We start from the raw sequence: 27,755 nt of genomic DNA on the forward strand, positions 1-27,755 counted from the left end.
CAAGGAATACTCATGTGAAATATCAAAGCTCTAGCATTTACTGTTCAAAAGTTATTAGCAATGTTAAAGTTTCAGACAGAATGACAGACAGGACAAAAACAATATCCCCCCCCCCCCCAATCTTCGATCTCGGGGGCATAAAAATGTTGGATATGCAGTTACTAACACACACTACTAAATGATTGTTCAGTCCTTGAAAGATCATCAAACTGAATGTACGGATTCAAACACTGGAATGACTAAAGGATATGGAACGCTTTGTATGATGTCTGGATGTATTTTATTGTAGAAAGGGAAATAAATGATACAAAACTACAATTACGATTTGTATCTTATAAGTAAATTATATATAGCAGTAAAAATAAGTAAATAAAAAGACAAAGTAGATTTCTTTATACCAAAGACAGTGATGATGGTGAGGCATCAGTCATACTGGTACATCTCATTACAGAATAGCTGATGGTACATGTGACTTCATACTCTCTTTATAACATCACTTTCTTCAATGGACATTTTTCCAGTTATTCTCCATAATAGTATCATATTGCAGTGATGTCAATGATATGAGGATTTGTACAATTTGATTACTACCGAGAGCAAAAGAAGAAAAAATAAAGATGAATTTGAAAAATACTATGACACTCATTGCATAAATTAAAACATCATTCATGAACAAAAATAAAAGTACAGTCATTCAAGTTATTATGCTGATGAAATCCAAGAATAACACTTTAAAAAAACCATTTGGGGTAAATTAACATCTATTAGCAAATCATTAAAATGCACAATCATTCAACAGCTTAAATATTGCATGTGCATACACAGAAATAGGGTACAATACACAATAACAATGGGACCTGTGGTTTGGACCAGCCAAGACCGCAGAGTTCAGGAAAATATGGTCAACACACACACATGTATATATATACAAAAATAGATACTTCAAAATCATATGTACATTCACTGTTTAACAGTCAGATTTCATTAAAAATTTTAATTACTGTATAAGACAAAATTTTTGCCCCCGTTTTATTTTTGTCTTCATCCTGATAAGCAAATTCAAAAGTGAGCAAATTCATCTTTACTCATTATCTTAGACAAGTAAATGGTTTGGGGCAGATTTATTGACACTTGATACAAAAAAACCCCCTCCAAATAAACCAAGAAAGAAAACCCCCAAAAACAAAAACAAAAAACCCCAATAAATACCAATGCTTGGGCTGATATATTTATTGGCTTAGTTTGGTTGTAATAAGTAAAAAATTTAAAATTTGTAAAGGATACTAGTAAATTTTCTATGATGATCAAAATTTGAAATATATGTATATTACCCCTTCCTATAATATACTTGAGAAATTATAGGAATAAATTACATTCAATACAGTAAATTGAATAAATTTTACTTTTAGTTTTCATCATTTTTGAAAAAAGGTTTGTAGTAAAGGTTGTTAAATTTCAAATAACATGGAACCAAAATCCCCAGTATAGAAGTCCGACATATCAATACTGAATGTAACAAAATCTAAATAAAATATATAACTAGTAAAATATAGTATACCATTTTAATCTCAGATATTTACAAGGGACTTGATCAATGGATTTGATACCATACATGTTTAGTCTACAGTACACATGGACCAGGTCCCCCCCCCCCCCCCCCCCCCCATATACGACTGTCCTCAATACAAATACCACACAAAAGCTTTCACAAAGCTGCAAATTCTTAACTCTGTTTACAGTGCTAATCATTGACTAGACCTTGTCACTATAGGCTTTTAATACTTTGTACTAATTGTGTATTTTTCAAATTTCTTAAATTTGACTCTATATTTCTATGCATTGACTTTTTAATTTTCTCTCAGTTAAGCAGCAAGTATCTTGTTTGCAAGCTAGCCTCTCTCAATTATTATACAGTGACCATTACTATCAATGTAAAATATACAAAAATAAAATACGATAAAAAATTAAATTGGGCAGCTAGAATATAATTTCCAGAAAAACTCTGAGTATCTGATAGAAATTTTCATTCATAATCATATATACATGGACTGTAAAAATGAAAATTAATGAAGACAAGAGTAGCAAAAACTAAAATTTTTTTTTTTAAAAATGGATGATTGGAAATGGTTGAATATTAAATGTGTATTATACATATAGTTGAAATAACTGCTACATTTTTTGAAATAGTTTTATATAATTTTTTTTTTATATAAATCAGTAAAATAAACAACTAAATATGTTGAAAAGATATGAATGCCTCCGCTGAAGATCAAGCAATAGCTGTTAAATGACTATGCCACAGACGAACATTTACTTGAATTCAATATAAAGCTTGTCACTACTACATATTAGAATCATTCCGGTAAATATTCACAGATATGTCTTAAAAGTTTAAATTTCAAAATCCATGATCCAAATAATAACTGAACGAACTTTAATTCTTTTCATATCTGGAATAATTTAACCTTGACCTCAGCTATAGGCAAATATACACAATTAGCATGAATTCTGTGTCAATAAACTTAAAAATATAGATGAATTGTCTCTAAACCAACAACGAAGGATGGATGAACAAGGCAACACTATATCATATCGACCCTTTCCGTGGGAGGGCGATACCGGTAAAACTTACAATTAAAATACATGTACAAATATCACAGATAATAAGGAACATCTACTCCAAGTAACTTACATTACATGTAACATAATTCAATATTCACCGAATATTAATGATAATTTTTCTGTATTTGCTGAGGCATACTCTATCAAATAAAACCATATAGTGGGAAAAGTTATCTTTAACAACTACACGTAAAAGTCAGACCTGCCAATGTTTCCTTAAAAAAAGATAAACTAGATGAACTTTTACTAAGATTGTCCAACATCATCCCTGAAATTAAGTCACAACTCTGTCTTTAACTTTAATATACAAACAGTACTCTAAATGTCTTGAATAAATATCCAATAACATTTACAGTAATCTCAAATAACCAAAATTAATAACCCAACAATAACACCGTTATATTGTTATATAACTCTCCTCTCCACAAAGGATCCGCTGATGTTTGTGCGAGTACAGTTCAGGTCTCAGCAGCAACCACAGCATTTTTTCTTCTCTCCCGGCTTGAGGTTCTTCTTACCCAGAATATTCATCAGTCCTTTACTCATGAAGTATGGCTTATCTGCTGTTCCATCATTCATTTCAAGATCCTCCACTGTAAATTACCAAGACCAAAGTTTTAACACGGCATTGTCACAGGGAATTCGTTCTACACAGCAAAATCTTAAACTGCAGGATCTTCTCTAAACACTTATTTTTAGGACTGTATCACATTCATTTACAAATTAACATGTCCTAATAAAAGTTCTTATTCTTAAGATAACCCTACATGGCAAGGAAAAGACCAGGAACAGGAATATAATTATGACAAGTTATTCCTGGGCTGCATTCAAGATCGTAGCGCCTAGCCTAGGGGCTAGGTATGGTGGCTGATTTGTGCCATTGTACAATTTGTCGTCTTTTCGTTATTTTGAGGCGAAAAGTAGCTTATATTATCATTTAGTCGTCTTCTCATTATTTCGGGATGAAAAATCGCTAAATATCACTTTGTTGTCGTTTCTCCTCGAAATAACAAACAGACAATAAAGTGCATGTAAAATTGCACAAATCAGCCACCATACCTAGCCCCTAGGCTAGCCGCTATGATCTTGAACACAGCCCAGGTGATTAAAATCCTATCCAGAATGTTGCACTCCTGCAAAGACTACGACCATGTTTGATGTTGTGACAAATCCTTTGAGCACATCACCAGTTTAGGTCTGTGGTTACTTATCAGGACGTTTTTTTTTTTATTATCTGAGTTTATCAAATGAGGTAACACACACACTCCATTTTTTCTACTTACAGAAACAAAGGAAGAGAGTGTCCACAGCCATTTCATAGACACTGAAGAAGCAACAGCATATCAGGTAGGTCCCTATGATTACAATCTGCAATAAACAGGCAAATGCATATAAATTAAAAATGCTGAAGATCTCAAAATGTTCTGGACAGGTGATCTACATGTAATTAAGTGGTGATGATTTCGATGACAACGAAGAGGAGGAATACTTTCATAGTGGCAATAATCACAAAATGTTTGGTGGTGATGATTGGGGATAATTCTGATAAGAATGAAGTTGAAGAGGAGTCCTGACATAGTGGCAATACTGAAGAAACAAGCAAAGGCTTTAGAGAAACATAAGTTTTGCATATACTCACAATTACAGGCGTGATGTAATAATTCAAATCGGTGGGCAAATAGTCAGCAAAGAACTGCACTTTCCCTTGAAACCAGAAGTAGGCAGCCACACCTGTGCAGTACAATGTAAATGTTCTTACACCACAGTTAACAACAAATACAGTAGAACCCTAACAGAACTCTAATTACTATACATTGAATATCTGAACTTTTCATCATTTAAAAAAAATAAAAATCTATACTATTCCTTTTCTCATTTAGAATGATTCAATGTTTTAACTAGTCTCGATAGTCTTAAGTTATTCAATTCTTAGGTATTCCAATCTTTTCTGTTTAGTATTCAATAATTTGAATGTTTTCAAAAGAAGATGGGTGACTTTATCGAGCCAAGAACCGACAGTAGGACAAATATCAAAGTTTAAAATTGAAACTCTCCAGAAAAAAAAAATTTGCATTCTAGTTGAAACAATCAATCCATAGTTTCCACAAATGCTTTTTCGATGTGACCATTTAAAAGGAACATTGAAAAAATCCTACTTAAAATCACATACATGTATATGTGAAAAATGCTCAAAATAACAGTAAATTTGACTTTTCCAAGCAGATTTTCATATGGAGTGGGCCAAGTCTCCATTGTGAACTGAGTAAAATATGTTAGTACATGTTCAGGTGTAATATGTTTTGTGATTAAGAGTATGGAGACTTGACCTATACTTTATGAAAAAAACCTCTTGTGTATAACTTTTGTCATATTATCAAGAAAATTTCTATGTCCACGACGGGTGACATTAGATAGCTTGAAATTCGGAAAAATTTCATGGGATGGATAGCCAAGGTGGTATAGCGACAGTCTCATTGAAGTTTTGGACAGGCCCAGATTGCGTATTTGTGGTTCGAATACCAATTTTTCCTAGTACCTATTTTTTTTCTCTTATGAATTATTAGACTTCCCATAATTATTTGTGTCTGGCATTTTATGCTAAGTTTATGAAGTCTTAATGACGATCACAAGTAATAGATTCCAACATGCGGCTAGTGAATAAATGTAAACATGAATGGGGCCTCCTGTGAAGTACAGATGTTGTTTATGTAATTGATGACTTAAGGTGGGTCCTTAGTCCTGGAATTTTGGGGTTTTGGTAGCATTTTTTTGTTTGGAATCAATAAATTAACATTCAGAGTAATGAAAAAAGGCAAAACAGTTAAGGATTTCCATATTAATTTTCATTACAGACACTACTGAAGTCGTGTTCCCCTATGTAGATTTTTATGAAATTCATTGGAAACAGTTATTTGTTGTTATTTTAAAATAAAAACAACAAAAATATTTTTTGAATTGCATTTATTTATCGGGAAACACGTCAATAACTAAAACACATGTCATTTTCAATATATTCATCAAGTTTTAAAATGATATGTGCAAAATTATTGAATTAGCGTTATTCTCCAAAATGTTAAAAAACAAACAAATGTGGACGCATTTTCCTTATTGCATGGTTTACATATTATTTTTTCTGTTTATATTAGTAGATGTACATCTGTTATAGTTATTTATGAAAAATAATCCATACCTTTCCTTAATAATTTCAAATCTATAGCTTTCAGAGTATGTATACCCCCATAAAAAAATGAAGTCTGGCACCATACAGTTGAGCTATTCAAAATCACTCGGGATTAAAATTTTATGTAATTTCATGAAAAGACACAGATAATGATTCCTTATCACCTTGGTAAAATGTTTGTCAAAAATAAAGGAAATCTATCGCATAATGAACTTGATAAAATAATTTAATGAAAACAGAGTTATTGTCCTTGGATTCAATATTTTGAAACATATCATTGACTTTTCAAATATAACTAAGACTTTTGCAATATTTTATGGCTAACAAGATTTTTTACAATAACTATTGAAAAAGGCTCCAACAAAATTTATGTTCCTGTCATTAAATCATTGACTTTGCAAAATCTTATGACGTCACAGGAGTGTGGAACTCCGTTAAAGGAAAGTTAAAGAGAACAATTTCAACAATGCTTAAGAAGTTACTTGAAGAGATCAAGACAAGCCAAATATGCAACCAACTGGTGCAGACGGTCTAAAAGGCACAGTGAACTACAGTTCAGTATGAAAACAAAAGCAAATCAAGTGTCTGTTTCTGTCCCATTTGTATTTGCTGGGGAATCTTAACAGCAAATGTGTGTTCTGTAACTGTAAAACCAGCCTCAGAGTTGTACCAAAAGAGGTGAGAACTGATGTCTTTATCATATTCGGTATATTAGTACCAGTAGGTTGTAAATGCTGTTCAAAAACATCTGTTGGGGGAAAACTGAATCCAAATCAAAGCATTAATACTGCACCATACAGAAAACGCTATTCCTCATTTGATTTACTCCACAAAACGTGAGGTTTCTCGTTCACATCAATTAATACATACAATATGTATGTCAATGGAAATGCAGAGTACGTACTGTTGGATGTTGTGAGCATATATGCAGTGTCATTTGGTACCTTAGGTACTTCAGGCATCAGTGTAATTATGTGCGTGTTAAAAACCACTTAATGTCCAATATACATAATGCTGCCTGCGAAACAAATTCTGATGATGATTTTGATTAAATATCATTCTTTGAAGTATGATCTATATATTTGTTTTTAATTCTAAATATTTTGGACAGCGTTATAGTACAGTACTGTATCTATTGTAACCGGTGCCCAATCATGAATAGGCTTATTGTTCGTCAAGTTCACCCATCTTCTTTGAATGCAATTCTCTATCTTAAAAATAAGATGATCATTTAAGTATAAAATATCAGTATGCCTGCACTCACCCACTGATGCCGTTACAAGTAATTTACTGAGGAACAAAACATAGTCTGTAATTTTGTCCAACACCACTACCCTGAAACACAAAAAAAAGCAAAATTTTAAGAGTTATTTCCCTGACATAATGCGCTGAAGATCACTGAATCTAGGGACAGTAGAGTACCATACCTGACTATATTTCTTAGAATCAGGAAAAAGGCATCTTTAGCAGCTGTGCAGAAATTTTTGCCATAAACAGCAATCTGTAAACAAAAACAAAAAAATTACTTTCAAACTTAAAATATAGAGACAATACAAAAACTAAAGAAATTGATATTGCCATAAGTATTGATACACAATAGTAAGGTTATCAATTCTATATATTAATTAGAAAAAAATGGGTTTTTTTTCATTGTGGTCATGCATACCAATATATATGCATTTCTGTTCAAAAATCTCATGAATTTCTCTAGACACCAGAAGCAGCATTTCAGACACCTGCAAATTAAAAATAAAATAAAATAAAGCTAGTACAATGTAATCACAGGGTTGGCACTCTTCTATTTGATTTTATCAAATTTTCATGGATCTGTAGATAATAATCTCCGAGTTATTTTCTTTCCAAAATAAATTATAAATTTCAGATGAGTAACTTACGCTAAAAAGAATTTGGCCACTACATTTTCGGAGCCTTTGAGCTTATGGTCCATATATTCTAAAGCCACTCTTATCATCTGAATAATGGCAATGATTAGAGATCCAAATGCTAAAGATCCAAAATGGTATCTGTAAAAAAAATATAATACGCACACTATATAATTCTCTGACAGAACTAGAATCAAGTATTCAAAATACAAACAGTACATGTGTTATAAAGGGCAAATAACTCTCAGTTTTGGCTGATACACGCATTACAGTTCAAGAGTATGCTCTCAATGTATTCTGTCCACCTGAAGCAATATCATACTCATTTGTATTTTATCTGTATTAAAACTGTTTACAAGCTTAGGGCATGTCTTATTTACCCCCCACCCACCCCCAACACACACGATAAGAAAAAAGATAACCATTCAAGCTTGATGAATGTACACTGTATTTTAGTATTTAATTAAAATTCTAACTTGATGTGGAAATTTGCTCAGCATGTTACTAACCTGAATGTTCTGTACAGTGATGCTGACAGAGGGAATGCTGGGATATCTTTGGGTTTCTCAAATGCCCAATAATAGGAAGCGAAGGCACCGGCCAGCACCATCTGCCCCATAGCAACCACAAAGTTCATAGTCCAGAAAAACATAAACAGCATGAAAACCATCATCACTGTAATGTATCTGAAAGAAAATACATTCTCGTTCTTCAAGATGTTCAATGGGAAGTACATTGTATCATGTTCATAAGAAAGACTGCAAAGAACATCCCACCCTAAGCCTGTAAAGCATGCCTACATTATTACACCCCTCTGAAAATGAGTCTATGATATGTTAAACCATGTCTACATCATTATACACCCCTCTGAAAATTATTTTGATATGTTGAAGTTAAAAATTATTTTGAAATGTTGAAGTTAAACACCCCTACATTATTACATCATGTAGACACATTTTTTTTATCAGAGCAGAGTTATACTTACTCTGTTCCTCCATATTTCACAAAATCACAATAGGAGCCTTGTGTAGTGCCCTGCAACAGATTCATGAGCATCATTAAATAACTCATCCTATCTTAGTCTCAGTAATACTGAAAATTCTGAGAGAGAGAGAGAGGGGGGGGGGGAGAGAGAGAGGAGGATATATATAGAGAGAGGCTTACATCAGGTTCACAAGGGATTCTGGAGAGATAGTAGTTGATCCCATCATCAGTGGTGTTGGTTCCATTTGTATAGTACTTCTGGTCCCCAATGGAAGCAATGTAACTTGCAGAGTTAAGAAATTGAAGTGTTTCAGAAAACTGTTCTCATTACATTACTTTACTTGAGATACATGTATAACAAAATGATAAAAATATCAATGATGGAATTGGTCCAAAATCAGATTCGAGATATACAGCAACTTACAGGTTTACAACTGTTAACTTGGAAATTAATGAGTGGTTATAATCTAATTTAACAATTCTTTTGGGAGAAAGAACTTTTGATATAAAAACCCCATATATTAGTTTCCCTAATGTGCTTTTGTAAACAAAATATATTAATGTTGCAGAAATATCATCCATGCATAAGGCTTATCCAATGAATCTTCGTGATCATAATTTCGATACAATGAACATTTTCTGTAACTCATCATTCAGCAATGTTGACAATTGAACAAGGATACACTGAGCTCAGTCCAAAGTACCCCACAATTACTAGCTGGAAGGCAAAGGGGAAGATTGGCCATATTAAAGTGAAGATCATGTTTCCAATGGCTCTAAAAATAGTAAGTCATAATTCAGAATTATTATCAGAAAGAATATGAAAGTTGATGGTAGAAAAAATTATCTAATGCTAAATGCATATATTCCTGTTACAATAAAATCTTTTAAAGAATGAACAGTTGATAGTTATACTAAATATCTCACCGGCTTCCTTCTTTGATCAACTCAATAGCAATACAAATTCTGCTAAGGAGGAAGATCAGCAACAGGACAAATATGGCCAAAAATGTGGCAGTTCCACAGGCTGGAAATTAACAAAAAAGAATCTTATCCTCACAATTGATATCAAACATACCATATTAAAGCAATACAAGCTGTAACTGATGGTATTTTGTCAACTATATATCCAATTATGCACCAAATGACACATATCTATATAACTAAAATAATCTCCCAAGATCTGAAAAAAAATTCAGCAAAATAAACAAGGGAATATTGTTTGAGAGCATTACCGTGAACATGGGAACGTTCGATTGCTGAATATACAAAGTCATATACAAAGATGGAAACTGATGTGAGTAACTACATGTCATTTGTTTTAAAATATTACATCATTTCATGAATGACAAAAAAGTACAAGTGTAAGAAAGTAATTATTATGCAAATGTGCCACTCATGAAATTTTGATTGTAAATTTTCTATAAAATTGGCCTGTTAAATTGTTTACAAATCTGACACGTGCTCAGTGCCTCTTCTTCGCTTTTTTCCAAATTGGTGACCTCCGAGGTCAATGCACATCAGAGATTACGAGAAGAAATTACTGACAGGATGACAACGATTCATGAATCCATATTTTCTGCTGATTGGACGGGTTTATTGCTTCAGATTCACTCTGATATTCTATGAAGTTATATATATTCAATCACAAATATTCTAAATATTTGTTCTTTTATTTTTTCAATTTATTTGCCATCAGTTAGAGCTTGTATTGCTTTAAACATTGAAAAATTAATTCCTGTTAATTTCATTGAAAATTTACCTCCGAGAACTACAAAGATTCTGAGATGAAAAAGTGTGTAGAATTTTTTTTAGACGTAATGAAAAATTATATTTCTTCCATGCTCAGATCATGCTTACCAAAAGCCAGCCATGTTTCTTTGAGCTGTAGGTAGTAGCTGAAGTTGAGGGCGAAAGCCTCGGAGTAACCCCATTCTCCTGTCACATTCTTTGTCTTTAGATCGTAGTACTGAACATAACTGTAGTAGCAGGCTACAATTCAGAAAACAAAGTCAATCAGGTTCAGGAACAATTTGTGGATCAAGATTACGGGGGACATATTCCACTACAGTCACTGCAGAGATCAAAGAAATGCCGCTGCCATTATTCTGCAATATTCCTGACTAGATATTTTGTATTGCCTTAAAACAGCTGTTAAATGTATAATTTATGGCTGTTCTGTGATCCTCCCTACTGTTTTTACACTTTGTGTCTCAAAGCTAATAAACCAATGAAATTATAACTGATCATTTTATTTAATAATCATAAAAATCATTCCATATAATGCACAAATAAATTTATAAATGACTGATATATACCTACATGTATATTACAACAGTAATACAATATAACTGGTACCTTAATATTAAACACGAACTACAAGTCAAAACAACAATCATATATGGAATCTAAGAAAAAACCTTGTTCATTCCTTTCTTTGCAAAATGATAGAACATTAACCTACCATATGACAAAACAGCTAATACTGCGAAAATACTGAACCACACAATAATTCCCGTCAGCCATCGCATCAGAACAATCCAGATAAAACATGTCACCATGGCAGCACCCATAAACCTGTGTTAAACGTCAAGACATCTTTTATCATGAAGCATTCCTTTACTGGTTGTAAAATAATGAGAGTTTAGGATTCACAGTAACACAAGTAATTAATGAATGAAGTTACATTTTTTCTGTGTGTAGGTTACATTTTACTGTACCGATACTTACACAATCAGTCAATACCAGCATTTCTTCTGTGTGATTGTTAGATTTTACTATACCGATACTTACACAATCAGTCAATACCAGCATTTCTTCTGTGTCTATGTTACATTTTACTGTACCGATACTTACACAATCAGTCAATACCAGCATTTCTTCTGTGTCTATGTTACATTTTACTGTACCGATACTTACACAATCAGTCAATACCAGCATTTCTTCTGTGTCTATGTTACATTTTACTGTACCGATACTTACACAATCAGTCAATACCAGCATTTCTTCTGCGTGATTGTTAGATTTTACTATACCAATACTTACACAATCAGTCAATACCAGCATTTCTTCTGTGTCTATGTTACATTTTACTGTACCGATACTTACACAAGCAGTAGATACCAGGAGGCAACAACGTCCTTGAAGATCCTCTCCACAACTTCACTGACCGACATAAATTTAGCCAGCCAACTGGAAGATCAGAATAATTTACTTTATCATTACGATACTGAGAACAAAGTAAGCTGTTATATATAAAAATGCCATAAAAATGACTCAATTTTGATAGCAACTGCATGGATAAAAATTAAGGGCTCAAAGATCATTGATGAAAACTCAACATATTGATCAGGTACTTTAAGATTGTACAGGTCTCCCAAATAAACAGAACACCTTTAATCTGTTGTAAATAGTGCTTCATAATAATGCAGATTATCGTAAGCCTGAAGCTGAGATTTCTACTATGTACACAGAGTCAGCTACAACTGCAGTGGAATATATAATATGTACATGTATATTTCACTAAATGTCAATAGCAAAAGATAATACATATACAAATGTATGTCAAGGTCAAATTGTCACAATGTCATTGACCTTGGTTTCATTTGAAATAAGATTCATTAAAATGTACAGTAAGCCATCCATTAAGTCTAAATCTCCCAAATACTTAATGTGTACTGTAGTTGAAAAGTAGCTGCAGAACTGTAGCTCTCGGAGAAAATATTGGGATAGTTCTGATCTGTCCCTATATTTTCTCAGAGAGCTACAGTTAAAAAGGTATGAACAAGGTTTGAAACAGACAGGTAAACCCTACAAATCAAGCTTAGGGCATATGAATGAAACTCTCTGTCCATATACTCACTAGCTAGCCTCGTTCATGGCATCTCCCGTGATTCCTTCACCGGCAGAGTTGGTGAGATTGAAGTCGGTACTGCCATCAGTAACATACAGGTTCTGAGCCCAGTCTGTTATCTCCAGAAAGAAGGAGGGGATGCAACGACCAACCACTGTTCAAAAATCACACATCACCACATTAAACATATGCAAAGGCCCATTCCTTTTTCTTGTGAGAATGGACATTTGGAACAAAATGTACTGTGACAGTGCGAAAATTAGAAAAAGGATTTTCTGTCAAACACTATATATATCAATTCCCTATATGCTACACACACATTTCATTGGCCTTCTACCAGCTAGTTAACCACAAGAGTCAACACCTGCATGTATGCGTCCACTAGTGCTAATAGATCTCAGATAGTGTAGCAAGTATGATGCTTGGATTTGGAGAGGGGGGGGGGGGGGGGGTGTCGAGGTAGTCCCAACCCCTACTCCCTGGAATTTGCTTTCATTCTTTTAAAACCTATTTGATGTTAAATTTGAAAAATAATTATAATAAAGTAACAAAAACTTTTATTTTATATGACGTGGAGCAATATTGCCATAGCAACAAAATGGAAACAGAAAAAGCTAAAACATATTGTGATGTCATTCCTAAGACATCGATCATATTGCATGACCTAGCTATCATATCAATCAGTTTATTCAATATAAATGATGTTCATAAAGTTAAAGGAACCATTCAAATTACATTTTAAATCCAGGAAATGGCCAACAGGAATATGGTAAAGCCCGTGCACAAAATGAAGGTATACTTAGTAAGCAATCAAACAAAACTACGGGCCCATCACTTTATTAGGTGCACTTAATGGAAAATCTTCATTAGCGCTCATCATATGAACGTCTTTATAACTTTGCTGATGAAATTGATTAGTACTGTACATGAAACTCGGACAAGATTCAGGAAAGCTTGAATTATTGTACTGCTGACAATGTTATTGATTTTTCTTTGAAAATGATGAACCTAGCTCCTTTCTTCAAAATTATAAACTTTGATACATAATCGAGTAAATCATCTTCGCTGAGCCAAGTGTGACGATACACGCAGTGTTTCTCTTTCAAAGAGAAACATCGCGTACTGTCACCCTTGGCTAGCAAAGATGAGAGTAAACTTTAAGCTTTTATGCATTGAAATGTGGGGTTTTTTTTCAGAGTAAGGTATTAACAGATTTTATAGAGTGTACATCAAGAGTTGATACTAGTGCATATTCTATTACTATTACCATTATAGAATGTTCCAAAAAATGTCTAAGAAAGATATGGTTTAATTCAATATTTTTCAATACAGATGTCATTGAAAATTTCATTTCAATACATGTAGTGAAAACTGCCTAATCTGACACCTGCGTATAATCAGTGAAAACTGCCTAATCTGACACCTGCATATAATCAGTGAAAACTGCCTAATCCGACACCTGTGCAATCCATTTCACTGGACACTCCGACCCTTATTTTCATCCTCACTCTCATATTTTCATTGTTCTTTTTTACAATGTTTATTTCAACACACTGTGCATACTGACAAAAAATTGTCTCCCAGTGCAAGTTGGATTAGACAGGTTTCACTATATATAAAGAAATACATGACAATTCAAAACTTTCAGAGCAATTGTTGAAAAGTATATTTTACACTACAAGTATTTTGTCTCAAAATGTATTAGAAATCATATGAAAACTGGTAGCATGCTAAAAATGTATAATTCACTGTATACAAAAACATTTCTGCACAAGTGCAGGTTTCTGCAACTTGCTTAAATTTGGATATAATCAATTTGTTGTTCTTTTAAATACTATAATTAACGAACAATTCATATTTGCTGCTTAACGTAGTTCCACACTCGTGTGATGTCATAGGATTTTGCAAAGTCAATAATTTAATGATAGGAACAAAAATTTTGTTGGAATCTTTTTCAATAGTTATTGTAAAAAATCTTGTTAGCCATAAAATATTTCAAAATTCTTAGTTATATTTGAATAGTCAATTATATGTTTCAAAATATTGAATCCAAGGACAATAACTCTGTTTTCATTCAATTATTTATCAAGTCCATAATGCGATATATTTCCTTTATTTTTGACAAACATTTTACCAAGGTGATAAGAAATCATTATCTGTGTTTTTTCATGAAATTACATACAATTTTAATCCCGAGTGATTTAAATAGCTCAGCTGTATGGTGCCAGACTTCAGTTTTTGATGGGTATACATAATCTGGAAGCTATAGATTTGAAATTATTAAGGAAAGGTATGGATTTTTTCCCATGAATAACTATAACAGATGTAACTCTACTAATATAAACAGAAAAAATGATATGTAAACCATGCCATAAGGAAAATGCGTCCACATTTGTTTGTTTTTTAACATTTTGGGGAATAACGCTAATTCAATAATTTTCCACATATTATTCTAAAACTTGATGAACATATTGAAAATGACATGTGTTTTAGTTATTGACATGTTTCCCGATAAATAAATGCAATTCAAAAAATATTTTGTTGTTTTTATATTAAAATAACAACAAATAACTGTTTCCAATGAATTTCATAAAAATCTACGTCGGGGTATATGACTTTAGTGGTGTATGTAATGAAAATTAATATGGAAACCCTTAACTGTTTTGCCTTTTTTCATTACTCTGAATGTTAATTTATTGATTCCAAACAAAAAAATGCTACCTAAACCCCAAAAATCCAGGACTAAGGACCTACCTTAAAAGCAAGAATAATTAATACGATCATATTTATGTATTCACTGCTACACAGTGAAAGCTTGACTGATTCTCACCTGGAGTTGACTTAACATAATAACTGGCACATGCATCTGCGTCGACCAGATCTTTTATAGAACCCTGAAATAAGAGGAAGGTTTAATTCAATTATTCTTCCATCTGAATAGGTATTTGTTTAATATAATGTAAATCACATTTCATTTGTGAGACCATTATTTACTCGTTATTAGTGATGAAGCGATTGTCGCTGATGATCGATTATCGGTCGTTGAGAGACCTACGATGCTACTAATCGATTACAATATAAATGTTTTTAGTCCGAATGCCCATCACTACTCGTAATTTCATTTTCACTCGGTTCCTGCTTTACAGATCCTGTAATGTAACTAATTATCATGGAAGTGCCAGTTTCTGTTTTATAATGTAATATAACTTACCACTGATTGAGGTGTTAGTTTCTGTTTTATCATGTAATGTAACTTACCACTGATCGGGGTGCTAGTTTCTGTTTCATAATGTAATGTAAATTACCACTGATCGGGGTGCTTAAGTTTCTGTTTTATAATGTAATGTAACTTACCATTGTTTGGGGTGCTAGTTTCTGTTTTATCATGTACTATAACTTACCACTGATTGGGGTGTCAGTTCCTTGTTTTATAATGTAATATAACTTACCAATGACCGAGGTGTTAGTTTCTGTTTTATAATGTAATATAACTTACCACTGTAGTGTTAGTTCCTCCTTTACAGATCATGTCAGTGGCTCTGTCTGCTTGTGTTTTTGAAACACCTTCCAGTGCCTCTTGATAAAGATAGTGCCAGTACGATGACGGACAGCTACTCACACAGACCTGTGATGGAGCAACATGGAACAGATTACACACCCAGTAAAAATCTCATGAAATGTTCAATAAATAGCAGTTTATGTACCAAAATTGACTATAACTATGATACATGTATTTAAAGATCAATACATCTTTGTATATATGCAAGATCTGGGGTCATCATCCATGCAAAAGACCTTATTATACATGTAGCTTACATGTCAACAATTACAATACTAATGTCATTAACTGTTTATTCTGAAGTTTGGTCATACAGCGCAAAGCAATATTTTAAATTTAAAATGGTGCAATATCATTGTGTATTTTGTCAATGAAATAAGTTCAGTTTAACAATATTATCTTAATTGGGTCTTGTGACAGTCAATCAATATCTCCAATTAAAGTAATAAGTATTTCAATGACAAAGCTTTTCTAACAATTTCTACTGAAAATCTTACCCACATATGATATTTAAAAAAAATCAAACATCAATGAGATAAAAAATTTGTATTACTTTTCAATCATAAAAAAAATGTTTGTGTCAGGTAAAAGTGTTTTCATGCAAAACTTTTCATTTCATTGTCTAAATATGGTATACACCTTTCTGTAACAGAAATCAACAGAGACAAGAGACCTTACAGGGTCCCTACACACTATTGAATGTCCTTCAAGATATTTTAACAGTCCAGGTGGGACTTAAATATCAGTCACTGAGCCAGAACTACAACCTGTGACTTTGACCTAGTCCACCTAAAATTGTGTCAGGTGTAAGGATCTGATGCTTCATCATTATTACAAAGTTATAATTCACCCATACTCAGTGGGATAAAACAGCCTGACATTTAACACAGTGATTCTAATTATACCCCCAACATTTCATAGTGGACAGAGGAAGGGGAAGAGCATTAGCTGATCCTTCATTTTAAATTCTCTAACAAGGTAATTACGACTGAAATCCTACCAATGGTAATTATGACTGAAATCCCACAATACAATGTTTCATGCTCAGGCGACTACGAGTTTGATAAAATCAGATGATAAAGATGACGAACCTGAGGTGTGGGACACCCGGTAATAATGACTGCTGAGCCTGTCTTGGCACACTGTAACATGTCAAAGTACACAAGATAGGGCTTCCCTCTGGAATAAATAAAAAAGTAACGACATAAATACTAAAACCTCTTCACTCCTATTTCAGTCACTGATACAGACAATACTAAAACCTTTTCACTCCTAAATCAGTCACTGATACAGACAATACTAAAACCTCTTCATTCCTAAATCAGTCACTGATACAGACAATACTAAAACCTCTTCATTCCTAAATCAGTCACTGATACAGACAATACTAAAACCTCTTCACTTCTAAATCAGTCACTGATACAGACAATACTAAAACCTCTTCACTCCTAAATCAGTCACTGATACAGACAATACTAAAACCTCTTCACTCCTAAATCAGTCACTGATACAGACAATACTAAAACCTCTTCATTCCTAAATCACAGCCACTAATACACACAATACTAAAACCTCTTCATTCCTAAATCAGTCACTGATACAGACAATACTAAAACCTCTTCATTCCTAAATCAGTCACTGATACAGACAATACTAAAACCTCTTCACTTCTAAATCAGTCACTGATACAGACAATACTAAAACCTCTTCACTCCTAAATCAGTCACTGATACAGACAATACTAAAACCTCTTCACTCCTAAATCAGTCACTGATACAGACAATACTAAAACCTCTTCATTCCTAAATCACAGCCACTAATACAGACAATACTAAAACCTCTTCATTCCTAAATCAGTCACTGATACAGACAATACTAAAACCTCTTCATTCCTAAATCAGTCACTGATACAGACAATACTAAAACCTCTTCATTCCTAAACTGATACAGACAATACTAAAACCTCTTCACTCCTAAATCACAGTCACTGAATCTGATACAGACAATACTAAAACCTCTTCATTCCTAAATCAGTCACTGATACAGACAATACTAAAACCTCTTCATTCCTAAATCAGTCACTGAATCTGATACAGACAATACTAAAACCTCTTCATTCCTAAATCAGTCACTGAATCTGATACAGACAATACTAAAACCTCTTCATTCCTAAATCAGTCACTGATACAGACAATACTAAAACCTCTTCATTCCTAAATCAGTCACTGATACAGACAATACTAAAACCTTTTCACTCCTAAATCAGTCACTGATACAGACAATACTAAAACCTCTTCATTCCTAAATCAGTCACTGATACAGACAATACTAAAACCTCTTCATTCCTAAATCAGTCACTGATACAGACAATACTAAAACCTCTTCACTCCTAAATCAGTCACTGATACAGACAATACTAAAACCTCTTCACTCCTAAATCACAGCCACTAATACAGACAATACTAAAACCTCTTCATTCCTAAATCACAGCCACTAATACAGACAATACTAAAACCTCTTCACTCCTAAATCACAGCCACTAATACAGACAATACTAAAACCTCTTCATTCCTAAATCAGTAACTGAATCTGATACAGACAATACTAAAACCTCTTCATTCCTAAATCAGTCATTGAATCTGATACAGACAATACTAAAACCTCTTCATTCCTAAATCAGTCACTGATACAGACAATACTAAAACCTCTTCACTCCTAAATCACAGTCACTGATACTGACTATAATCCTTGCGTTCTGCACTATATACTCATTTAAATTATACATAATAATAATGAGTGTATATTCACTATAACTCCCAACAGTAATTGCACCCTCCACGACTGTCATTTAATTAAGAATTTTGTCCCGAATATTAAGCTGTACTCATTCTTCCAACAATCAATAAACATATGAACAGGATAATGAACAGTGATCGATCTCATAAATCTTATACAGAATACAAAATTAAGAGAAGGGCAAACACCGACCCCTGGATATACATGTACCAGAGGTGGGATCAGGTCCCTTAGTGAATAGATATTCACTTTATTCCAATTTCTTGTAGACTGGACTCATAGATCCATAATCTGCACTTAATTAAAATATCTATAATCTGACACAACCCATAACCACCCATATCTGCTTTTATTCACTGTCTAAAACAAAATGAACCCACTTACAATATATATCCACAATCTGACACAAAACATACCCACTAGTATCCAAAATCTAAAACAAAATATATCTGCTTGTATCCACAGTCTGATACAAAATGTACCCACTCAATCAACAATCTGACACAAAATATACCTACTTGTATCCAAAATCTAAAACAAAATGTATCTACTTGTATCCACAGTTTGACACAAAATGTACCCACTTATATCCATGATCCAAGTGAGCCAAAATGTAGCCACTTGTATCCATGATCTGACCCAAAATGTAGCCACTTGTATCCATGATCTGACCCAAAATGTAGCCACTTGTATCCATGATCTGACCCAAAATGTATCTACTTGTATTCAGAATCTAAAACAAAATGTACTCCTGCGTATCCATAGTCCACTACAAAACGTAACCACTTATATCCAATCCAACAGAAACTGTATTGCTTGTATATACAAACCATACACATAAACTCTTTCAGTTAAAAATAAATTTTCACTCATTCAAATCCATAATCACACTCACGTGTATCCTGTATCATATCCACATATATTTCCTGAGGAGTCTGTAGGATATAAGAGCTTGTATGGGTTTCCTCGGGCATATCCTACAAAATGTTCCAAATATACATCACTTATTTCACATGTAGCAAAACGTGCTTCAATGAATTGGAAAAGTAACTTTCTGTAAAATTAACCATCAAACATTTATCAATATCCTAGAAAGAACATTGTCTATAGTGGACTTATGTACAGAGCTAGCTGAGGTCAAAGCACATGCAATTAGGCTCTACATGTCAAAATTCAGAAATTGTTAACAAGGAATATTTGACACAAGTTAATCTTTATTCTTTCAATAAGATTCTTACCTATTGCAGAACACACTACCATTCCAGCAATGAAGATCAGAAATAATAAACAGCAAATGACATCTGTGCATGATCTGTGAAGAGATTGAAAACATTAATTTACATGGATTTCATAAGAGTTGTTTCCCTTTAAGCAGCATTGCATTTCTTAATCTTTTGATAAATTGTACAATTTCAGTAAAATGTTATAAGCTGCTATTTAATTCATTACCTTAAATTTTAAAGCATTTAGAAAATGCAAGTTAAACTATAGGAAGTGATTTCTTATCTACACAATTTCAATTAAGTCTCTCTTAGATCCAATTTAAAATGCAGTCCATAATTCCTTATCAAATCAAAGAGTTTCACAGAGCTCGACAATCAATTCCAAAATCACGTCAGAACAAAATTACAATCAAAATGAAATACCAACTTCAAATTAAAGCCACAAGAGACCAAAAACTTCTGTCAGAGTTTAAAATTCTATCCTATTCCCCACACCCAGCTAACAAATGGACGGGGTTAATAGCAAGTAGAAGATCCGACTATTTAAAAAGATTTGAGATTTCAACATTACTTTGACACACGTCGAGTACTACATGTATCAGATATACATGTAGATATGAACATTCCAATTTTTATTTTGATATTCAAATTATGTGAATTTCTAATCATACATAACGTACAAATATTAGCCACATACTGTAAAAGTGATAATATTTATGCTGGGAGTTAGGTACACGTTTTTCCATGTCCAACATTACCAGTGGGGGAAAATATGTGGTAAGTGAATATGATACATGTATATATCATATCAAATATTTATAACTAAAAGCGTGTGAAAAAATGTTCTTATTATGATTGTGTAATTAGTGTAAATTTCCCTCACGTGTAAATAACCAATTTTACAATATTATAAATAAAAATATTTCCCTTTTTCGTTTAGTTGGAACATTACAGATCCATAAAAAATTGATACAGAGATGTGTGGCAAATGGGTTGTTCATTCAGATTTACTTTGCTTCATGAGAAGTGTATGATAATTAGGTCCTTCTGCCTCATGCTATTTAATAAAGACATGCTTCAGTAATTTCATTGAAAGGAATGGACTGATGGGCACACTGATTATCACAATATTTTTAAGATATTTGAACTCTGCACCCCACATCAGTTTTAAAGGCCAACAAAAAGCATAAATTTTTAAATTTGTTGTACAATTCAAACTAAAGTTTTACTTTCATAATCTTTGAATGGTGTACTTTTAAAATTTGATTGTTTAATCTGCGACCTAATTCTAAAGCTTAGGTTTGTATTGCATTCTTCTTTGTTATTTAAACAAGTCATAAATGCATACTTGATATCAATCTACATCAGTTCCGAGACATATACAACAGAGATAAGCAACTCCTACAGCGGCATGTTTACCGCTTAAAATATGTGACGGTCACACCCATAAATTGTTAATTCCTATTTATTGGTTTGATAAAAGTTTATTTCACTCCTATCATAAAATGGAACCAAATGTAACAAGTTTTGGAATGATTTTATGATCAACAAATATACTATTAACAAAAAAGCAGGCAAATCGTAAACATTTCCTGAAACCTCATCGATTTTTTTTTAGTTTGGGTCATATTGTGTCACCTTTTGAAACTCCACTTTGTTTTACTTTTGAATGGAAACATCTTCTAAAAATATTGTATCTTGAATGTTTTAGTGATAGATTTGGGAGGTTTTAACTTGACAACTTTCATTCTTAAGTCAGCTAGCATAGCAATAAAAAAAATTTACCAAAAAAAAAAAAAAACGGGACCGTGAGATGATACGAGACTTGGGGGAAGTTGCTTACCTCTGTTAAATCTGTCTATGATTAGGAATACAAGTATATAGGTGTCCATAAATCTTTTAAAATCATAAATGATTCTAAATTAAGTACTGCAATTACCAGTTCAGTTTATTTGATTAAATGCTTGTCACGGTTGGTACATGTAGAAGATTTCAATGCATTATTCATGATAATCTTTGAAGTCACTGTACATGCAGAAGATGAGAGTAAAGCAAAACAGAATCCTAAGGTTGGTGAAGGTGGAGTATAATTCTTCGAGACAGTTGTATTGTCACACCTTCATATTTAATCATCTCGGTTTTACGTCTTCTAATGATAATCAACTGTAACAGGAAGGGAGAAAATGCAACGGACCAGACCGGGATTCAAACCCGGGCCCCCTGAATCGCCAGTCAGGTGCTCTACCAACTGAGCTATCTGGCCAACGGCGATCAAACCCAGCTGACTGCTACACAACAGTGATATATGCCCTCTGTTACAGTAAAGTTTAGCCCTCTCTGTTCCATGGCCCTAAAGCCTGCATCTTATACATTTTGTACCTATCAAAACCATGGGTAAATCTTTTACTTCATAAAATGTTCCGATAAAAAATTGTCTATGCTGTTGATCGAAGGCTTTTGTTCACTCTTGATAAGGTAAGATTGAAACCCTATGTCCCAGAAAGTTGAACTTGCTAATGATACTCAAGAAGTACACAGCATTGAATAGGAAGTTTAAAATTTGCCTAGTACTTTCAAAGTAAATATATCAAATACTTCACATAGAGTTGACATATAGGAAAAAGGACACTGTGCAAGTGTGTTTTCTATCCATTGCACAGCAAGTAGACATTATTCAAAAAACATTCGACTGAATTCCCGAATTCCCCTAAATAAAATAATATAGAAAGTTAGTCTTCAACACCATTTCATCCCTTCAAAAATTCTGTTTTTTCCCCGGGGTGGGTGGGGTGTGTGTGTTGAATGGTTCAGTAGAACGTATATCAGACTAAGCACTCCTTTCTTGTGATCTGATTACTATTAAATGTAACATAAATATATTACATTTCTTTTAGATATGCACTTTGTGTTTACTACATCATTAATATGCATTTTATTGAATATTTCTGCAAAATTTTACAATTTCATCTTAAGGTAGTACTAAACAGATACATAAAAAAAATTCTTCATATTAATATTTAAAAAAAAACTTTAAATATTTTGTTCTACTATAGGAACACAACTTCTTACTGTGCATGATATATATGAAATCTATCCTATCATTAATTTGTCCACAAAGTTTCAAATATAGGATATCAAAGAGCCCTGTCGGAAGAGAGTGAAGTTACAGCGAATTACAAAATACCAAATACCGGTTGAGTTTTCAATTGCCTGCTGGATTGATCAACAGACTTTACAATTTGGTCAGCAAAGTATCACATTTGGTCTGAATTTAGGTCACAAAGTTACTCAGGTATGACAAAGAATTGACAACTTTTTTCTCTCAGTGTGAGTGACAACCCCAACACTTCAGTTTTACTGATTATTTCAGGAAAAAGAATTTCTCTAATTGTATAAGTTAATAATTTCTTTGTTAAAATATCTCTCCATCTTATTTTTTTCATGGTTATAAGCTGAATAGGTGTTGTAAAATTCCCAAAGGTAGATGTGCACTAACCAACCCTAAAAACTATAAATAGAATAGAAAGACTGAACTTGAATGGTTAGCTATAATAACAAGAATTCTATTGGTCAGAAACAGTAACAATAGAAGAGTTTTCTGGAAGTTTTCTTTGTGTGATATGAATGGAATGACCTCAAATATAGATTGACAAACAGATGAATGGTACATGTACATGTGGACACTTTGTGAGATGTCTAATGAATTTTTTTAAAAAGTGAAATTGATAAGAGTTTAGTAAAGTTCAATTTAATCAATAAAAAAAATTGTATTTGAGAGAGAGAGAGAGAGAGAATGCACCCTTTTCTTTACTTAAAGTAATCAAAAGTAATTTTGAAAAATAATATAATCAAATTTGATTTTAAATTTATTGATTTAAAAACACTTGAAATAATATTTCAAATGAGAGAGAGAGAGAGAGAGAGAGAGAGAGAGAGAGAGAGAGCACCTTTAATTAAACATGTTAAAGTAATTAAATGAATACCTGAGAGAGAAATATATTAAATTTGATTTAATTGATGTTCACTTTGAAAAATAAAATCCTTGGGAAATAGCTGCAAAAGACACTGAAATCAACTCAGATTTACCTGTAAAAGCAATATACGCTTGAGTAACTTTGTAACCTAAATTCAGACCAAATGTGATTCTTGGCTGACCAAATTGTAAAGTCTATTGATCAATCCAGCAGGCAATTGAAAACTCAACTGGTCTTTTGTAATTCGCTGTAAATGTTCGTGAAAATTCGTGCCCTGTGTAAAGATTATCTAGTAGAGATTTTACAAAAAATGATAATACTTTTTATAAATCTGACCTAATTATTATTAAATCCCGAACAAACTATATAATGAAATTGATATATTTGTGTACTCCAAGATGTCTATATAACATACATGGCTCGTCAGTGAAAAGAAAAAACATGCTACATATCAAAAGATCTCTTAATACAACGAACAAAATGATAAAAGAAAATTCAACCTAGGATTTCAGATATTTTGGACTTTTTAAAAAAAATTTGATTAAGAAAAAATTTACACATTGGGCAAATAATGTCATATTCAACCTTAAGGTATGACTTTAACCTTCATTATGCTTTAACATAAGAGACTGCTTATAATAATAATAATGATTGGTTTTATATAGTGCTTTTTCCAGCGTATGCTGCTCAAAGCGCTTTACAATGCATTATTACCCCGGCAGACCTTATATCAATCTAGACCTTTCTCAGCCTCCTAGAAAGCATACAGTACAAGCTGCCATTACAAGCACTAGAGCACTATCATTCTAACAATATCTTTCACTGTCTATAGCCTGGTACCCCTATTGTATTGCATCCTTCATTTGTTTCCTTTTGTCTATCGTAATTTTATTGTAGCACATTATCATAATTATAATGTCACATACATACATGTACATATTTCAATACTGTGGCCTACCTGTTTTTGATAGGACCATTAAAGTTTGGATCATATTTTCGAACTTCGCCTGCAATAAAAAAGTAAATGAATAAAATATCACCATGATCTGAACATATCTTATCGTCATATATATATATACAGTATTACAGCAGCTTTACAATTTAGATTGCATAATAATTACTCAAGCAAATTTAGCATAAAAGTGCCTAATACACCTTAATTTGACTACATGTATTAACTATAATTAATGCAGTTATAATAATTAACACAAACAAATGCCTCTTTCTCATTAGGGTCTTTTGTAACAACTTGAGAAAAAAATCTACATGTCAGGAGAGCATAGAACAGATTATGGTTGAAATATATCACAATAAATGCTTTATCATACTTTTGAAACCAAGGTTGTAAACGGACACTGATTCTGAAACTGACAGGCAGAGAGGCGGAGTACAAACAATTTGTTGAAATCTTTGATGACATTGGGTTACATCATGAGTTAAGTCGGTTATGTGTATGTATATAAATGTATATATTTATGTACAGGGTCCCATATACAGACAATAAATAGATGGGAATCTACTGAAAACTTGAACACTATTGCTTTATGTCATGCCAGTTTGAAATTTAAAAATGTAAAATTCAATAATGTAGAATAGACACATTCACAGTGAATAATTAATACTCAACATTGTATAGGATGAACTTTAGCATTGAAACATTGGACAGATTGAGTAGACATTTGATATATTACAGATCACATTATGCGATACCCATGTGCTCTTTTTTGCCTGTAGGTTTTTCTGTTTCAGTTTGTGCTTTCACCTGGTCTTCAAGCTCAACCTGTTCAGCTTTTGTGAGTGTAAAAAAATATTTTTAAAAAAATAATCTGAAATGTGAAAACTGTATACAAGATTTAGATTATTCTTTTCCATTCCACAATAATATCAACCATGTATATAGATTCACTCCACTAAAAGTTCAGTGACCCACACATCAACATACATGTACCACTTGTAAAGACAACGGGTAGTGATAATTAGGATATCATAAATCTCATTTCGGTTAGTCTAGCTCAACGCGAAGATTGTAGAAATGACGACAGAAGGATCGGGTTTCTAAGTGTGAAACCCCGATTGTTTAAATTAACCAGGAAGAGACTCGTGGACTTGCTGGAACACAGACTTTCTCAATGGGCGTTAAGTCTGTGCAGCTAAGCTATTATTCCCAGTATTCAATGAAACGGGTTTATGAAAATCATCGGGGTGTGTAAAATTTATCCTACTGTAGTCCAACCGTAAATTCAACACATCAATAATTTTTTATCGACATCGATTTCCTTGCCGTGTTTTGCCTGGCTGTAAGCCCACAACTGACATTAACTTTCCTTCCCCGAAACGGACTTTTGTAATTTAAATCCACTGAACATTCGCGTCATGCAAATTTCCAAACAATAGTCTGAATAGACGGTTAAAAACTCTTACCCATGTACTCTTTCTTCTCGTCTGAAGATTTTTCGTCTGATTTTTCATCGGCAACTTTCGTCATTTTGCAGTAATTTCACCGTATCTCCAAAAAATGTGAATTATTTAAAACACCCAGCTTGTAGTTTAGATTTGTAAGAGGTATCAGGGTAGATCTAATTCTGATCCCTCTTTAAACCTAAAACGTCGATATCGCACGCCTCACCTGGTCACGTGGTACTGGGTTCCTTATTCATTGGCAACAACGTCAACATAAAGGTGTGTTTGTCACGATCCATTCTGTCTATATTCCATTTCTCCTGCGGACTTTTAATTCATTTCAAAAAATCACATACAGTCAAAAATTAGTAATTGCCCATTTCGCAGTGGTAATTGATTTGTAAAAATTCGTCATTTGTTAAAAGTACGCTTAGGTCATTGCATACGGATGTGCAAGATTACAAATAGGATTAGGTGATGAATAGATTTCCTGCTGATGGGAGTCGAACTACCGATTATGCTTTATCTATGATAGATAAATTTAATATAATGTAATGCACAATTGTTTCTAGAAGTCTGGAACAAAAATCTTAAACGCTTTCTTGAACTACACGGTATTCGGTTCTGCACACAGTCGTACATGTGTAAGTACGTGTAAACGTAAATTTCATACATGCAATTCAACTACAAGTAACTTGTTTACTTCCATTCGCAGGCCTATATGAACATAAGAAGTGGATGAAGAAGTACATTTATAATTATACATGTAAATACATGTACTGAATCAGCATCTGTAAAAACAAAACCCATTATAATGCGAAATCCAAATGTGAGAAGAGCAGGGAATATGCACAGGTTAAGGTATTATGAACGCATCATGATATCACGAATGCATGTGTATCAATAAATTTCACTGCAAGAGTCATAAAAACATTTGTATACACATTCAGAATATCACTACTCTTATTTTATCACTATTTGAAATTTTACTTTGATATATTTACGGTACCATATATTCTGTTTATAGAAGAAGGTTTTTTTTTTTTTTTTACTATATCTTCGGTGACGGATTTAAGGGGGGGGGGGGGCCACAGACGGTGCATACTCCCCTAAAATTTTCAAATTTTAAGGTAAATTGTGGTCTCTAATTTTGAAAAATGTAAACGATAAAAGAAGCAATAATTTCTTGCACTCCTAGAGCAATAAATGGCAAAATCTTTTGATTTATTGAATTATTTTTATTGAGAGAACTTACATTTTTTCCAAAAACCCTTAGAATT

General features: G+C 32.9%; 1 protein-coding gene and 1 non-coding gene across 2 annotated transcripts; both read right to left on the bottom strand.

The window, feature by feature from the left end:
• Positions 1–263: 263 nt before the first annotated feature.
• Positions 264–26,904, bottom strand: LOC125680371 (choline transporter-like protein 2). The gene is made up of 23 exons (XM_048919871.2): positions 26,497–26,904; positions 25,034–25,082; positions 20,117–20,190; positions 19,774–19,855; positions 17,174–17,261; positions 16,020–16,148; positions 15,354–15,417; positions 12,533–12,677; positions 11,779–11,862; positions 11,135–11,247; positions 10,531–10,662; positions 9,598–9,697; positions 9,354–9,446; positions 8,851–8,953; positions 8,672–8,721; positions 8,196–8,372; positions 7,699–7,827; positions 7,470–7,539; positions 7,231–7,304; positions 7,068–7,138; positions 4,262–4,353; positions 3,906–3,990; positions 264–3,215 (listed from the first exon to the last, which is right to left on the bottom strand). The coding sequence occupies exons 1-23, from the start codon at positions 26,558–26,560 to the stop codon at positions 3,088–3,090; spliced, it is 2,196 nt and encodes a 731-aa protein (XP_048775828.1). The 5' UTR covers positions 26,561–26,904; the 3' UTR covers positions 264–3,087.
• Trnaa-ggc (transfer RNA alanine (anticodon GGC)) lies at positions 22,292–22,364 on the bottom strand. Its single transcript has one exon. It is a non-coding gene; the product is annotated as a tRNA-Ala (tRNA).
• Positions 26,905–27,755: the final 851 nt, after the last annotated feature.

The sequence above is a fragment of the Ostrea edulis genome, chromosome 2, assembly GCF_947568905.1.
Source record: "Ostrea edulis chromosome 2, xbOstEdul1.1, whole genome shotgun sequence".
NCBI lineage: Eukaryota > Metazoa > Mollusca > Bivalvia > Ostreida > Ostreidae > Ostrea > Ostrea edulis.

Excerpts from the sequence above, each read along its gene's own strand:
- LOC125680371 (XM_048919871.2), bottom strand. The coding sequence starts at position 26,560 with ATGACGAAAGTTGCCGATGAAAAATCAGACGAAAAATCTTCAGACGAG. Across the intron at positions 19,856-20,116 it reads GGTAGTGTGTTCTGCAATAG|GATATGCCCGAGGAAACCCA; the intron begins GTAAGAATCTTA and ends AACATTTTGTAG. Across the intron at positions 8,373-8,671 it reads GTGAAATATGGAGGAACAGA|ATACATTACAGTGATGATGG; the intron begins GTAAGTATAACT and ends ATTTTCTTTCAG.